The sequence below is a fragment of the Arachis ipaensis genome, chromosome B8, assembly GCF_059453495.1.
Source record: "Arachis ipaensis isolate K30076 ecotype BB chromosome B8, ASM5945349v1, whole genome shotgun sequence".
Classification (NCBI taxonomy): Eukaryota; Viridiplantae; Streptophyta; class Magnoliopsida; order Fabales; family Fabaceae; genus Arachis; species Arachis ipaensis.
The window spans coordinates 141680037-141697411 of record NC_142443.1 but is presented as its reverse complement, the minus strand read 5'-3'; the positions used below and the strand labels follow the sequence as shown (position 1 = coordinate 141697411).

General features: G+C 26.7%; 1 protein-coding gene across 3 annotated transcripts; it reads left to right on the top strand.

Annotated features, from left to right (window-relative positions):
* On the top strand, positions 1-16252 carry LOC107613773 (putative inactive leucine-rich repeat receptor-like protein kinase At3g03770). 3 transcript variants are annotated; one of them, XM_088495237.1, is made up of 10 exons: positions 1-350; positions 567-716; positions 8177-8261; positions 9431-10863; positions 11066-11199; positions 12106-12346; positions 13678-13889; positions 14852-14877; positions 14978-15089; positions 15848-16252. In XM_088495237.1, the coding sequence occupies exons 4-10, from the start codon at positions 9477-9479 to the stop codon at positions 16049-16051; spliced, it is 2316 nt and encodes a 771-aa protein (XP_088351363.1). In that variant the 5' UTR covers positions 1-350; positions 567-716; positions 8177-8261; positions 9431-9476; the 3' UTR covers positions 16052-16252. The 3 variants fall into 3 exon arrangements, with proteins under 3 accessions (XP_088351363.1, XP_088351362.1, XP_020965878.1); XM_088495236.1 differs by lacking the exons at positions 1-350; positions 567-716 and adding an exon at positions 7919-8071 and having other exon boundaries at positions 9354-10863; XM_021110219.2 differs by lacking the exons at positions 1-350; positions 567-716; positions 8177-8261 and having other exon boundaries at positions 9335-10863.
* The last annotated feature ends 1123 nt before the right edge of the window (positions 16253-17375 follow it).

The following is a 17375-nucleotide window of genomic DNA, read 5'->3' as shown; positions in this document are numbered from 1 at the left end:
AAACATTTCAATAAAGACAAGCTAAAAGTTCTATCTTTCTCCTACCTCCATATCTACCTTGCAATGCTGACAGTGACACTTCCCACCATTGACGGAAGCTTGTAAAGTTGTGGTTGATAATGCTTGCGTTGAAAGGACTATGCTCTCAAAAGATCCTCGATCTAGGACATTGGGTAAGGCAGTGATTAATGGTTTCTTCTTCCATTTGACATCTCGGACAGTTGGGATTTGCGAAAGGGAATCGCCGGTGAAGAAGAGATAATACCAGTATCCGTTCGTGAAGGCATTTTCAAATAAAAATTTGGACTTTGTGAGGAAGTCTTCTCTTCTAGAGATCTTTCCAAACTGAGGTACTTAGATTCTCTCCAAGATCTATTTTTGGCTTTGAATAAAAAAATCTATGATTTGGATTTGTTGAGGGACCATTGCAGAACATCTTCCCCTTCTCCTGGCTTAATTGATTGGATTCTGCTTTTAATTTCAGGTGGAAAAAACTTCATTTAATATGTCTTATTTTCATTCTCTATTTTCTGTCAGTAAGTCCCTAACCCATATGTGCTGACCAGGGTTAGAATCAGAAGCAATGCTAATTGGATATAGAGGAGATAACCACGGGTTAGAAATTATTCGAATTGTAGAATTGGAACCTACTTTTCAATTGAGGTCTTTCTCAATAACCTTTCTGCCCTCCAACATACTCCGCCATTTTCACGAAGGTGAGTTTTCTGATTCAGCATTCATTGAATTATCATATCTATAGTACTTCTCCCTATATATCTGAACTAGGGTAGAACTGCTTGCCTAGTAAAGTTAAGTTTTGGGCTCTAAGATCTTGAAAACCAAGACCTCCCTCCTTTTTTGGCCGTGTCATTTGGTTCTAACTGATCCAAATCATACGCCTTTCGTTACCTCTTTGATCCCACCAAAAATTTGTCAAAATATTGTGAATTTCAAATAGTAAAGTATCCGGTAATTTAAAACAAAAGAGTGTATGAATTGGCACTACCTCACCAACTGCTTTTAATAAGACCTGCTTACCTCTTGTTGATAATAAATTTCGGTGCCATCCATGAATCTTCTTTCTTACTTTCTCCTTAATTTCACTAAAAATTTATCTTTTAGACTTATGAATAAAAGAAAGAAGTCCCAAATATTTGTCTTGAACTCCAATATGGTGGATATTTAATTTGTTTGCCACATGAACTCGAATGGGGAAGAGTGTTATTACTTAAGAATACCGCTAATTTATCCAAATTGATCTGTTGATCACTAAATTCTTTATACGAGTTTAGCAAGTTAAGAATACTATCACAGTTATCCTCTTAAATTTTATAGAAAAGAATGGAATCATCCGCAAATAATAAGAGATTTATAGTAACACACCATTAATTAACCTGAATACCTAGAACCTGTCTGTTTTGTTCTACTTTGTGTAGCAAAAAAGAGAGTCCTTCTGCATAGAATAAAAAAAGATAGAGAGAAAAGAAGGTCATCCTACCGGATACCTCTTTCTGGCTTAAATAGCCAAAGAATTGCCCTTCCACAATAATAGAACAAGAAACCGTTGATACAAATTCATTAATGTAGTCAATCCACCTTGTTCCAAAATCAAGTTTGCCCATAATGAACCATAAAAAAACCTCCATTTAACTATGTTATATGTTTTATTTATGTCTAATTTAATAGACAATTCAGACTCAAAATTATATCTTTTTAATTTTTAGATAGCACATACATTTATGTGCTATAAAAATATTGTCAGAAATTAAAAGTCTTTTAATAAAAATACTTTGATTAGAACTCACTCAGAAATACATATATTTTTGTAGTCTATAGACTAAGATTTTCAAAAAATAATATAAAAATTCAATTAAAAAATAAAATATAGAGACTTAATTTAAAAATTTAATAAAATTATAGAGGTAACTAAACCAATTTCAAATGAGCATATCAAATCAAAACGACATAATAACATTATCAATTTTATCCACATTTATATTTTATATTCTATATTAGATTAAATTTGTTTAATAATTTCATAAAATGAATAAAATCAACGTGGATGAAGAAGGAAAATGTGTGGACAGCAATCAAATAAAACCTTCTTTGGTAAATGGACTATTGAGCAATTATTGAGCTAGGAAAGGTCTCTGAGACAGAGAGAGTGTGGGGTTTCCTAAGCTATGCATTATGCTTTATATATATAGGAATTTTTTTAATAATAAAATAAAAAAAATTATATTTCTCCAAACATAATTTTTAGACTTTAATTTTTAAAATACGATTTTTTTTTTATTTAAGCAAGTTTGTCGAACTCCAACGAACTCTATAAAAATTGGCAAATTCGCCTAACTCCCAACAAACTCATGTGTTTTGAAAATTAAAATCCAAAAGTCATGTGTTGAAAAAATATGAATTTTTTTATTTTATTATTGAAAAAAATCTTATATATATATAATATGAAAAAGTTTAGAACCAGTATTTTTGTTAAAATTTGACTAATATTTAATTAATAAAAAAAATAATTTTATATTATTAAATATAATTTTATATTATTAAAAATATTAATAGTAATTGATTAATAATTACAAATTATAAAATCTGCTGGCTCCTAATACTCCTCGTAATATACTCCATTGAGCTTAAATTAAGGATAATATCACAACTATTCAGTAGTTTCTATTGTAACCCTTTTACCTTTGTTTTAAGTTTTTAACTGATTCTTAATTTCTTATGCTTTACAATATTAATGGTTCTTATTAAGAAAAGAATAAAGCAATCTTTTTGAGAAAGTTACTTTGATGAGAACACCCTCGGTTAGCATTTTTTGTTCACCAAAGCTAATCTTTATGTTATTAATCTTTAGGATAATTCGTTTAATGTGAATTTTTTTTATATGATTTAGTCATATGTAATTTCTTATTAGTAACTTTTTTTAAAGAATGTCATATTTGAATTTTATTTCTTTAATTAATAGTAAAGAATTATACACAATTAGTCTTGCATAGTTTTGGTTTGTGTTGTTTCTCAAATTTGTTTTGAATTAAGGTTTTGAAAATTGAATTGGTCAAATAAAATTTAAAGAGTTAAAAGTTTAATTGAAGTTAAATGGGAGTTAAATTATATATAATAAAATAATATATATTTTTTTAAAATAATTTTTTATATTTTATTATTTTAAATTAGTTAACTGCTAAAAAATTATATTAGTTTAACTAGTTAATCAATTTTTTGATCAATTTTCTAATTTTTTGATTGGTATACTTTAAATTGATTTTTTATTTGAACAAAATTAATTTAGTAATTGATTTTTGATAAATCTAATTGAGCTGGACATTTCGATCTTATTTTTAGAACTATAGTTTGTAGGTTTTTTTTTAAATAAATAATTTAATTATTTTAATTACTAAAATAAATAATTTGTAGTGTATTTACCAATATACATCACATTTATTTATCTCGTTTATATTGTAAACAAGATAATTTTATACGTATCTTGTTTACATTATAAACAAAATAATTTTTTATGCATCTCGTTTACAGTATAAACGAGATAAATAAATGTGGTGTAAATTAATAAATATATTACAAATTATTTATTTTGATAATTAAAATAATTAAATTATTTATTTTAAATAATCCTAGTTTGTATATGATGATGAGAGCATGACATGCTAATAAAATGGTAATGTGAAAATGAAAGTTAAAATCGGATTTAAATTTTACTCAGGTGGCTTCCTTGAATGTTCATGTATGTGTCTAGTGCGCCAGCACTTTAGTTTTTAAAAAAGGATGGCAATAACATTTAAAGAAAAAAAAAAGTTGTAAAGTTTATAAGTCTCTATCACGTTTAAAAGATCATCACTCATGCAACATTGGAATGGGACTATCCGAAACAGATTATTTAAAATGAAAAGATAGGTATAAAGTGATAAACTAAAAGTTTAATTATTATTAAATTTATAATTTTTATTATATGAGAATATTATTATTTTAGTTCAAAAAGTAATTAGATATTTACTTTTTTTTTATTTTACTAATATTCTTACTTTAAAAGAAATTAATCCAAAAATTATTATATATCTTACCAAGTCAATATAAGTAAGCGCCACTGATATTCTTCTTTCTTGTATTTTTGTCTTTTTCTTTTGGAATAGTTTGTAGGTATTGTCACAAAGTATTATTATTGATGAGTATAAACTATAAAGTATTGGAAGATTTTTAAGTGTATCGTCATATCGGTATATAAGTGATTTTTAACCGTTGATCTTAATTATATAATAATTATATATATTATATATATTTTATATAATTAAGATTAACAGTTAAAAATCACTGAAACACCGGTACGACAACACACTTAAAAATTTTTCTAAAGTATTTCTATGAAGAAATAAATTAAACTATATTGGATTAATTCTTTCCATCCATGCAATAATATAATGCACAAATAATTGGTTAATTAAGTGATGATAAATAATCTTCTTCCATTCTCAATGCTTTTTTATATTTAGATCGTAGAGAATAAATATATCTAAACTCGCTTTAATTTCTGCCACTTTGATCAACTTTCATTGATAAGCTGATTTTATTTACCTCTATTTGAAAAAATATTGCATTATTTTCAAATATTTATTATTTATGTTTAAAAATTCCAAGTACAACAAGAAGGTAATTCAGTGAAATAAATAAACTTATACACATGATGCTCCATAATTGCTACAAATACTAATTTGGGAAAAGGCATCAAGAAATTATTATTATTATTATTATTATTTGTTAGAAATAAGAGACTAAATTGGAGGAAGAATTTGTGTATTATTGAGTGTAATTAAGTTGTCTGGACAATATAGAAGAGTATTTATAGAGGCTAAGAGATTCGTAATAATAAAGACATAATATTCTATAATAAATATTCAGATATATTAAATAATTCTAATTGATCATAATTATATTCTAACATCCCCCTAAAACTCAAGTGATGAAACTTATTTAAAACAACGAAATAAAGAAAAAAAAACTGCATAAACTGAGAAAACGGATGCAGACGGAACTGCCAAAAGGAAGCGCAGATGGAACTGCCGCTAGTCTGAAGGAAGCGCAGACAGACTGCCGCTTAGTCTGAAGGAAGCGAAGACTGAATTGCCGCATGTCTGAAGGAAGCGCAGACGGAACTGCCGCTTATCTGAAGGAAGCGCAGACTGAACTGCGGCTATCGAAGGAAGTGCAGACGAAACTGCCAAAAAGAAACCCAGACGGAACTGTCACAAGGAAACACAGACGAAACGCAAACCGAACTGTCACGAGAGAACGCAGATGGAACTGCCACGAGAGAACGTAGACAGAATTGCCACGAGAGAACGCAGACGGAACTGTCGAAAGAGAGCAAAAACTATATGATTTCTTCATGAGAATGGGTAAGCAGCAGATGACAATGGTGTTTGATCATTCGACTCGAAAAAACACAAGACAGAGAAAACAGGCTAGTCGGTGGAGTAACAAAAGGTAAGAAAAAATGGCACAAAAAAAAAAGTGCAAAAACTACGATGATTTCATCGCAAGGAAAACAACCTATTATCTTCAAGGAGGAATGATTTGTGTATTATTGAGTGTAATCAAGTTGTCTATTCAAGTTGTTTGGAATAATACAATATAAAAGAGTATTTATAGAGGCTAAGAGATTCGTAATAATAAAAACGTAATATTCTATAATAAATATTCAGATATACTAAATAATTCTAATTGATTCTAATTATTATTATTATTATTATTATTATTATGGAAAAAAACTATCGTTCAAAAAAATAGTCAAACAGTATTTATAAATTGTAGATTACACGTTAAATCTGAAACTAAATAAAAAAATATAGATAAATTTTATGTTAAACTATAATTTAAGAAGAGATACATAATTCGATTACTAAATCTTATAAGATAAAAATAAAAATAAATCATAATCTTTTTAATTTTTGATTTTACAAAAAAAATACTGTAATACAAAAAAATATCATTTCTTTTCCTCCAAATAGATCTAATAGCTTTTTGAATATAAAAATATTTCCCTGAAATTATTATTATAGAGTTCATACAAGATAAAATAATCATATATCTGAAGATGGTGCACAAAGGGCTATATATGCAAACAGGCATCTTGTGCCTTTCATAATATATAGAATACAGCCTGTCAAGATATTGTTGCACACTTGCACATATGTTGTTATCAGTTATCAATAAACAATAATAACTTGCATGCAATGGAAATTGTAAAATAATATACACAAAAAAAAAAGAGAAAAATTGCGAGTAAAAATATTAGTTGTTTTTTTTTTCCCCGCTACTTGAATCTTGAGTAGACAAATAATATTTGTAACTAGGGCAATTACCCCTAGGCTTAATTAAGAATGGATAATGCTTGTATTTTTTTTATTGTTAGAGTAGTAAATTAGTAATTCTTCAACAAACTTTTTTGGTTGAATTATTGGTGCACTCATCTACTAAATTAAGTGTTGATGATTTAGATTTTACATTATATATGTAACAACTTATCAATTAGTTGCATATTTTTAAATAGAATTTAGCTACAAGACATATCTATCAGGCTGGAAAATATTAGGAAAAAAAAGTAATTGTTCATCTTTGTCTCAAATACTAAGTTTTTTTTTTTTTTTTGGATAAAAAAATGAGATCATGTTGAAAATTATTATCTCTAGTTAAAATTGGATAGTACTGGCAAGGGAACTGACATTATTGTTCACTATAGACACCAGGTAGGTCCTTATGGGTTTTTTTCGTCCTATATCCAAGATGAGAATCGATAAAAAAAAATTTCAATTAAAAATAAAATCTTAATGTCATTTGTACAAGGTAGAAAAAATAAAAATATATGTATTTCTTATATAATCAAAGACTAACCAATTAGGGACAAATATACCTCATATTCTCATAAGCTTGAAGGAAACCATAGATTTCATTTTTAGAGATAATATAAATTGGAAAAGTAATTTAGTTATACATAATTTAAAAAAAAAAAAAAGTTTTCTTTCGTAATAATCTAAAGAGACACTAAACTTAGGGGAAAAAATACTAAATTTATTTAGAATTTAATTTTGATATAGTAAAATAATTTTATACGTATATTTAATTATATAATATTATATTAATAAAAATAATTATTTTTTACATTGACTACATAAATAATCATTCAATTATACAATTGTGTAACACGGTTAATATATCAAAATTAAACTCATTTGTTTATATTACGAAGCTTTTATCATTTGCTAAAAACACAAATAAACCATCCAAAAAGAGTTAATTTTTTTTAAAGTCCGTTAATTCTTGGACTCTTTTTTTTTATAGAAGTAAAAATAGTAATATACTTTAATAGTGTAATTTTTAGTATTTTTTAAAAATGTGAAAGACACACAAATCAAAAGTTTTAATTTCTATACCTCAAATTTTTAAATTTTTTTTTACAAAAATCTCTCGGTCTGATTTTTATACCTCACAAATCAGATGATCTGACTTTTATACTTCTTATAAATTAGACGGTTCAATTTCTATTTCTAATTAAACAATTTTCCGTTTAAAAATAACACTCCATCAATCCACATTTAAACAAAAATACTATTATTACTCCAATATCAAAAACAAAAAGTGTAATTCTTGAACATAGATGAGCAAAGTGATAAAAATAAAAATAAAAATCAACCATTGATATAGACACATACCCTAACAATGATTGTGGGCCCCACCGTATATGGTACCCCTATGAATGTTATTGCTTATTATATTCATACCATAAATATTATACTATTACAATATGAATAAATGCATGGCCCATCAATTCATCACCCCTTGTTTCATTTCCTTGGCTCAAACTCAAAAAAGTTCTTAACAACTTTGGTTAAATGATGAACAACTAGTCTCAAGTCTTAACCAAAAATCTTATGCTTTCACTTTTCACCAATATCCATTTTTCTTCACTTAACCAGTGAAGAACACCCTTCAAAATAGTTGCATCTTCAAGATTAAAAGCATCCAAAGAAATAGGGGAAAAAAAAAAGAACAGGTTTTTATACACAACATTATATTCACACATATAGTTGGTAGTTGGTTCATAATTCTTCAACAGTGTTTCAATTATTTCCTCACGTTTTCTTTTTTGCATTTTCAGAAGAAAACCAGGACCAACCCCATTTGAAGAAAGTGCATAATTGCATATAGCAGCATGTGGAAGGAGTAAATGCATTAAATTTCAGGTACCCCACCTTTCATATCTTTGGATTCTGTGCAAAAATACTAATATATGTTGCTACTATACTTCTCCTTCTTCTTTCATTTGTTTTGTTATTGGTTGTATAGTTATTTAATTAATCAGAATATCAGATATCCAGAAACAGAGAGATAAGTTTGCAATTTGCACATATATATATATATATATATATATATATATATATATATATGAAAGATTTTCAAATGTACAATCATATCGATATATCAGTGATTTTTAATCGTTGATCTTAACGGCACACTTAAAAATTTTCCAATATATATATATATATATATATAGGTGTGTATCTTCTTTTTCTTCATTATTAAAAGCAGGTTTTTTCAATCTTTGTTTTCAGTCTTTGTATTAATGCTTCCACAACTACCACTTCTGCAGAAGATGAGAAATAGTATTTCTCTTAACTCTTTTGAAAAGATAAAAGTATAATAAAAATCTGTTTCATGTTTAATATATGTTCTATTTTTTTTGCAAAATATTAAATAAAAAATGTTATGTATTATAAAAAATTAATTACTTAAATTAATTATTATACAATTGTGTATAAATATATGTTATATATTAATGACTGATTTAATTGTTAATTTTTAATATACATATTAATAATTGATATTAAATACGTATATTTTATATATTTATGTATTAATATGTCTTTTTAAAATTTGTGTCTCATAAAATAAATAAATAAATATTAGAATGCACCTAATTTGCATTTTTATTTTTATCTTTTATTTTTTATAAAATTTAAAAAATATGAAAAATAAAAATAGAATATAAAAATACTAACCAACTATTTAGGATGTGTTTGGTTTATATTATTTTTTATTTTTAATATTTTTTATTTTATGAATTTTGAAAAAAAATAAAAACAAAAAATAAAAAAAATAAAATAAAATTTTATTATTTTTACTATTTTCACTTTTTTCTTCACAAAATTTTCAATTGTACTTTTAATGTTTCTATATAGATATAGTTTTTAAGGGGGCTTTTAAGCTATGATGTAGTCATATACTCACACCCCATTTATTTTTCTTTTTTTCTGACATTGGTTTCAAGGTTTCAGGTATCATCTTAATGGCAAATTAAGATTTAAGGACAAGTTCTGATTTTCCATTGGATTCTTTTCTTCATATATGCTAGTTGTTTTGTTCCTCCTTGAAGCCACTTGAAGACAGAATTTTTGTCAATGGGGTCCTTCCAAGACTTGGTTCTTGTGCTGTTATGTTCAGTTTGGTGTGTCTTTCATGTTGTTAATTGCAATGCTCAGCAGTTACAATCTTCTCAAACACTTGTGCTTCTTCAACTGAAAAAGCACTTAGAATATCCAAAGCCATTGGATATTTGGAAAGATCGTTGGACAAATCTTTGTTCTTCAACACAACAAGTGAATGTTTCATGCAATGAGAACTTTGTCACTGAACTTCTGATTATTGGTGACAAGACACAAAGCAAATTTAGAGAAGAACATGAAGGATTTGATGGTTATGCAATTCAAGATCAAACACTTTCACAAGGGTTTTCAATGGATTCTTTTGTTGCTACTTTAGCAAGGTTAACTAACCTTAGAGTTCTGAAGCTTGTTTCTTTGGGAATTTGGGGTCCATTACCTGATAGGATTCATAGGCTTTATGATCTTCAACACTTGGATTTGAGTTCCAATTTTCTCTATGGATCAATCCCTCCAAAGATTTCAACAATGGTGAATCTCAAAACTCTTAATTTGGGTGATAACTTCTTCAATGGTACTATTCCAACCTTGTTCTTCAACTCATCAAGTAATTTATCATATCTCAGTTTGAAGAACAACAAGTTGAAGGGTCATTTTCCAAATTCAATTCTTGGCATCAACACCCTCAATGAGATTGATATTTCAAACAACAATATTTCTGGTGGATTGCAAGATTTCAATGGTTTGAGCAACTTGGAACACTTGGATTTGAGTTGGAACAACTTGGATTCAACACTTCCTCCAATGCCAAAAGGATTGAAGAATCTTTTCCTAAGCAGGAACTCATTCTCAGGTGAAATTCCAAAGCAATATGGTAAACTAAGTATGCTTCAAATGCTTGATGTTTCATCCAATTCACTCATAGGAACTGTTCCTGCTGAAATTTTCAACTTGCCAAACATAAGTCTCTTGAACATTTCATCAAACATGTTGAGTGGAACCACAAAGAACAATCTAAGATGTAGCATTCGACTTCGATTCGTCGACGTCTCGAATAACAGGCTAATGGGGGGCTTGCCTGATTGCCTGATCCGAACCGGACCCGAAAATGATAGAGTTGTTAAGAGTGATGGAAATTGTTTGTCTGGGAATTTTCAGCATCAACATGCATTGTCATATTGCAAAGAAGTTCCTCAATTGAAGAAGGAATCACATAAAGTTGGAGCATTATTTGTTGTTGGTGTAATTGTTGGAATTCTTGTTATGGTTATGGTTTTTGTTTTGTGCATTGTTATAGTTTGTAAAAGGTATTATTCAAAAGGGGTATCAGAACAGCACCTATTGCATAAATCAGTTCAAGATAGCTACTCAGCAAGTTTGTCATCTGAAATTGTGACAAATGCAAGTAGGTATTCTTTTCATTCTAGAAACTTACGTACAGTTGTTTTCGTGTATTATTTAACGACTCTTAACTATAAACTTCACACGAAGACAATTGCACGTGAGTGTTAACTTCTTTTCATTCATCAAAATGATACATATGAACATTGTTGTTACTAATGTTATTCTAAAGATTTTAATTTTATTGTTTGTTACTAAAATTTCAGGGTATGTTTCTGAAGCTGCAAAGTTTGGCAGAGAAGGCCTTCCCTTGTGTAGGTCATATTCTTTGGAAGAGTTGAAGGAAGCTACAAATAACTTTGACAACCCTAATTTTATGGGTGAAAATTTATATGGGAAGGTTAGAACACTACTCTTTTTAACTTTTGTTTTTAATTTTTATTTTAAGGGATTAACTTTCAACTTCTTCTCTAAGTAATTAGACCATAATAAAAATAATTTTTAAAAAAAAGAGTTTTATTATTTTTTTTTTTTCAGAATACATTGACATTTGACAATGTAAATTTAGTGGGACACAACTAAATATATAGTATAGATGTTAGTGTAAATTAAGATAGCATTTGTTTTCAGGTACTGAGTTAGAAATTGAGAGACTGAGACTCAATATCATGTTTTTTTGTTTAGAGACTGGTATTAAAATTTTTGTCTCTTTCTTCAAAATTTCAGTACTTCAGTACCTCCAAAAAGTAGAGACACAGGGAATTAAAATTTTTAGAGATGGAGACAGAAACTTTAATAATATTTTATACCTAAAATACTCTCATTTCAAATAATTAATTTCAATTTTACCCTTTGTGCAAATTAAATTAGAATTTCATTCTTGTTTTAATTTCTGTCTTCCACTTTGTACCAAACAGAATATTGAGATTTATTTCAATCTCTGTCTCTTAGTCTCAATCTCTCGGTCTCAGTCTTTCCATCTTTGTCTCTCCACCAAACGCTACCTAATAAACACTTTTGTATGAAAAAAAAAGTTATTTTCGATTTGGTTGGACCCATTGATTTGTAGTCGATTTTTTAAATTATACCCAATTTTTTTGTATTTTTCATCTGTTTACAATTCGATTAGACGGTCTTATTTAAATCCTTTTTCAGAACTATATATAAAATAATTTTATTGAGATAATAAATATGAAAATTAATTGTATTTGTCTATGTGTCAGCACTTAATTAAATATTAGTGCATAAAAATTAAACTGCAGATGCATGCTAATAGAATTGATAAGTTGTTCCTATGATGTTGCAGCTTTACAGAGGAAAATTAGAGAGTGGAATACAAGTTGTGATAAGGTGTTTGCCTTTGTCAAAAAAATACACAATTAGGAACTTCAAACTCAGGTTGGATTTGCTTGCAAAGCTTAGGCACCCTCATTTAGTGTCTCTCTTGGGACATTGCATTGATGGTGTTGTTGGAGATCAAAGTGACACAAATGTCTTCCTTGTTTATGAATTTGTCTCAAATGGGAGCTTTCAGACCTATCTCTCAGGTACCAATATAAAGAATATAATTTTAATATGATAACTAATAGCTTGTTTCATAGAGAAATTTTGTTTGTGTACTTATTTCCTTTCATAGTAATATTTAATCCATGTCATTTTGATTTGCTAGAATTTTATGTTGGTTGTCAAAGATTCTCTTCTTTTCTTCTGGTTTAGTTAGTACTTCCCCTTATTATTATGTACTAAAATCATTAACTTTGGAGTTGAAAAATGTTTTTTTATACTGACAAATGTGCTGGTTTTCACATGAATGCCATTATTTTGACAAATAATATGCAAGGGTTTATACAAGAAATATTAAAAAATAATATCCTCCTTTTATTTAAATATAAAATTTATTTGAGTGAATTTTTAGAAAAAAATATTTTATGTTTGGTATTTCATAAAAAAAAAATCTTTTTATTTATTAATTATATTTGCATACAATAATATAAAAATATTTTTTGTTTATTAATTATATAAAAAATATTTTTTTTAAAAATATCTTTTAAAAAAATATAAGTTATAATTTCTTAAAATAATATTTTTATTTTTTTAATATTTTTATTTTTACTACTAAAAATTTATTAAAACGTTAAAAAATAATAAAAAAGATCTTTTTCTATTAATATAATAATAATATCCAAACAAGTACACAATATAGTGGATTTCTCAATGCAATTCAATCCAGCTTATACTAGCAAGAGAATTTAGCATTATGACTTCTTTTTTCTCTGTTGTTATTCATGGCATGTGCTACTTTTTCTTCTTTCTACTTGGAACTTTAAATTTGCAAAATTAAACAAGCTTTAGTTGGTATTTTTTTAGACTTTTATAGAGCATTAGGTTTAATTTTTTTTTTTTACTAAATATAGGAAGATTTGAATCTGCGACTTCTTAAGGAAGCATGAGGACACTATGTCATTTGAGTTTTACAAAATAATACATTAGTATTTATGTAACTATATATTATAAATTAAAAGTAAAATTTGTCACTCAAATATTTAGTATTAATTCAATTAAAATTTTATATTATTTTATCAAAATAATTATACAAATGATAAAATTTTATTAGTTTTTCATTAAAGTAATATGGTCTCTCTAAAGTAAAACAGTTTTATATCATCAATTAACTCTAATACAAATTTTAATTCTAAATCAATTTACTCTTTGAAAATATAAAAAATAATATTCCAAAAATATTTCATTAAAATTGTTCTAAGCTTATACATAGAAACTCACATTGGAATATAATAATATACTTCATAAATTAGAACCTTTGAAAGTTGGAAAATTTCCAATTTATGAGTGACAACACTTTTTGGTTATTTATGTGCAGAAGACAGTGGTGGAAAGATTTATGATTGGTCAGAGAGATTATCGGTGCTAATTAGTATTGCCAAGGCTGTTCACTTCTTACACACTGGAATGATACCCGGCTTCTTTAAGAACAGACTTAAGACTAATAATATATTGATTAATGAACATTGGATGGCAAAGTTGAGTGACTATGGATTGTCTATTATCTCTGAAGAAACTGATGCTTGTGGGGTATGTTTTCCTTTTTGCCTTTTTTAATTCTTCAAAGAGATAATACTCAATTTGGTCTCTGAACTTACACGCGAGCCTCAATTTAGTCCCTGAATTTTCAATTGTCTCTGTTTAGTCCCCAAATTTTGTGAACATAACTCATGTTAGTCATTGAAACAATTTTCAACGTACAAACGTTAACGAAACACTGTCGTGACAGTCGAATGTCACACTAAACTTTGTAAAATGATGTCGTTTTGGTTTTAGCACTCAAATAATCTAAAAACAACATCCTAAATAGTGTTTATTAAAATTTTACCTAACAAAATAAGTAATACGATGTCGTTTTTGAGCTATTTAAATATCAAAACCAAAACTGCATCATTTTACAAGTTTTAACGTGACATGTGATAGTCTACAACAGCGCTCTATTAACGTTTTTATACTAAAAATGGTCTCAGGGACTAATATGAGACACGTTTATAAACTTCGAGGACTAAACAGAGACAATTGAAACTGCAGGGACTAAATTGAGACTCGCATGTAAGTTCAGGGACCAAATTGAATATTATGTTAGTTACCCATGTCCCATTACATAAAGATATCTTCATATAAAAATAATAATTAAGATGTCAATACATATTATGTTAAATAATTTACTCAAACATATTATATTATTTAATAATTTTTAACTGTTATCTTTACATAAAAATATATCTTCGTGTGAGTAGTTATCTTGAGTTATTCCAATTTATGTGCAATAAAATTTATGATGAATACAAAGTGAATTTTCACATTGCTTAAATTAGAAACTCATTCTAATATTGATCTAACAAATTACCAATTGATTTGACAATATCACTCAGACTAATATTTAAATATAATAAATGAGATCACAATTAGATATTAGAATGTAAAATTCTAACATTTTTTCTATGTCTATGATTCATCTTCACTGATTTGACTTATTTTATGGTTTATAGGTAAATGGAGAAAGTCCTGATTCAATGTAAGAATTTGTGTAGATCATGTGACTTAGTATTTAATCATTTATTTATTTATTTTTGTGAAACTTTCCATGACTCTTCCAACATATATGTTATTTTCAGGCAAATGAAAAGGTTAGAGGATGATGTCTATAGCTTTGGATTCATAATACTTGAGGCACTTGTTGGACCTTCACTATCTGCTAAAAGAGAAGCACTTATGCTCCATGAAAGGGTATGCATTAAAGATTTTCAGATTAAATTACATGATGAATTTGTAATGTCTTCTAATCATTGAAAAACACAAGTTTCAAATGAGTTCAGTTTTAATACATCATCAACTTAATATACATTTAACCATATATTGTTGCATCAGTAATTTAGTAATTTACATCCACTTTCTTGAATAAAAATGTAAAATTATTGAGTTTAGAATTTATGGTTTAAATTTTAAAATATGATATTATTTATCTTTCATCTAATTTGATCAGTATTAACATGACAAATTAAAAACTGATGTTTCCAATGGGTATAATATATTCAAGGTTTAATTACTCGGTCAGTCCTATAATTTCATCGAAATTTTAATTAGGTCTTTATACTTTTTTTTTTATTCTTAATTGGATTCCTATACCATATCTGATTTTGTAACTAAATATCTACCTTGATAAACACGTTAAAGTTAATAGAATATTCTGTTAAAGTTAATAGAATATTCTGTTAAACTATAGGGAATATTCAGTCAAATGTTAGGCATATTTGTTTTGTTTAATAGAATATTTCGTTAATTCTAATATTTTTATCACCACAGGAACTTAATTACAAAATTTGATATGATATGGAACTCGATAGAAAAAAAAAAGTATAAAGACCTAATTAAAAATTTAGTAAAATTATAGAAATTGACAGAATAATTAAACCTATATTCAACTACTATTATGCATCAAAAATTAAATTGATGGGTTAATGTTGTTAACTAATATAATTTTATAGGGATCATTCAATAGTCAAGATGGGTGGAAACAGATTGTGGATCCAATAGTGATGTCAACTTGTTCTAAAGAATCTCTATCCATTGTGATATCTATATCCAACAAATGCATTTCTCCTGAGTCATGGAGCAGACCATCCATTGAAGATGTCCTTTGGAACTTGCAATATGCTTCTCAAGTTCAGGCAACTGCTGATGGGGTTTAGGGATCAAAGGTAGTTTGTTTTCAGAAATTGGGATTGAATTTGGCGGATCGAAATTCGATATTGTATTTAGTAATTCGATATTGTATTTAGTAGTCTCGAGATACAAAATTTCAGTAAGGATACAAAATTTTAGTAAGGATACAGAAAATTGAAATTTTTTAAGATAGAGACTAAAATTTTAATAATATTTTTTAAAACAAATATATTTATTTAACTTTACAAATTCTAAATCTACACTTCAATGAGTTTAATCTCCATATTTATTTTAAACTAAATATAATATCGAGATATAACTCAGTTCAGTATATTTTATACAAAATACAATACAAAAATTTAATTTAATTTTTATCTCTTAATCTCAATCTCTTAGTATCAGCCTCCAACTCTTTATTTCAAATATAATCTTAATTATGAATTTTTGTTTTAAATTTGAAGTGCTCAATAATGTTATTTGTATATTAAAATTCCATATCTTTAGTGGATGTTAGAAATAGAGGAGGTGAGAAAGCAAAGTCTTAGTCAAATATTTTGTCATGTTTTTTTCTCTGTATTATGTAAGCTAAAGATATTTAGTTTTAATATATAAATAACACTTGTGGTAACTTCATCAAAAGGGATAACTTCTCAATGATAATATCCTTGAAAATTATAAGAGGATGAGAAAGTATCTATTTTGGTCAAATTATTCAGAAGGCATGAACATGAACTTTGATTTGTATATAATTATTTAGTTAATCAGTAAGATATAAGTGCATGATTTTTTAATTATCAGATCGATTTATTTGTTTGGTTAAATTTTGAATCAACTTATTTAACTAGGTTAATTAAACATCAACTATTAGATCGATCTGATTTAAGATAAAAAAGATAATTAAAAGTTAATTGAATAATAATAAAAAATATATAAAAAAATTGATAAATCAATTAAATGATAGATTTGATTTTTATAATTTTATTATTTAGACAGTAAATAGACCTATTTATAATATTTTCTTTTAAAAATAGATTAATAAAATCAACCTCACTCACTTAACACCGGAGATATTTACCTAGTATTTTTTTATTGATAATAATAATAATAATAATAATAATAATAATAATAATAAAATATAACAGTAATAATATTTTTTATAGTTTACATATTTAGTAAAATCAATGTTTTTTTTTTACCATCATATTGATCTAAAAGGCAATTGAATAGGCAATAACAAATAGACACGTAAAATATAGACTTATTTTAAGTAACATACTAAAGTAAATAGTTAATGAGTTATAGTTTAAATGACATAATTTAATCATAAAAAAATGATATAATCTTTTTATA

Coding starts and splice junctions, on each gene's coding strand:
- LOC107613773 (XM_088495237.1), top strand. CDS start 9,477: ATGGGGTCCTTCCAAGACTTGGTTCTTGTGCTGTTATGTTCAGTTTGG. Junction 11,200..12,105: donor GTGAAAATTTATATGGGAAG/GTTAGAACACTA, acceptor ATGATGTTGCAG/CTTTACAGAGGAAAATTAGA. Junction 15,090..15,847: donor CACTTATGCTCCATGAAAGG/GTATGCATTAAA, acceptor ATAATTTTATAG/GGATCATTCAATAGTCAAGA.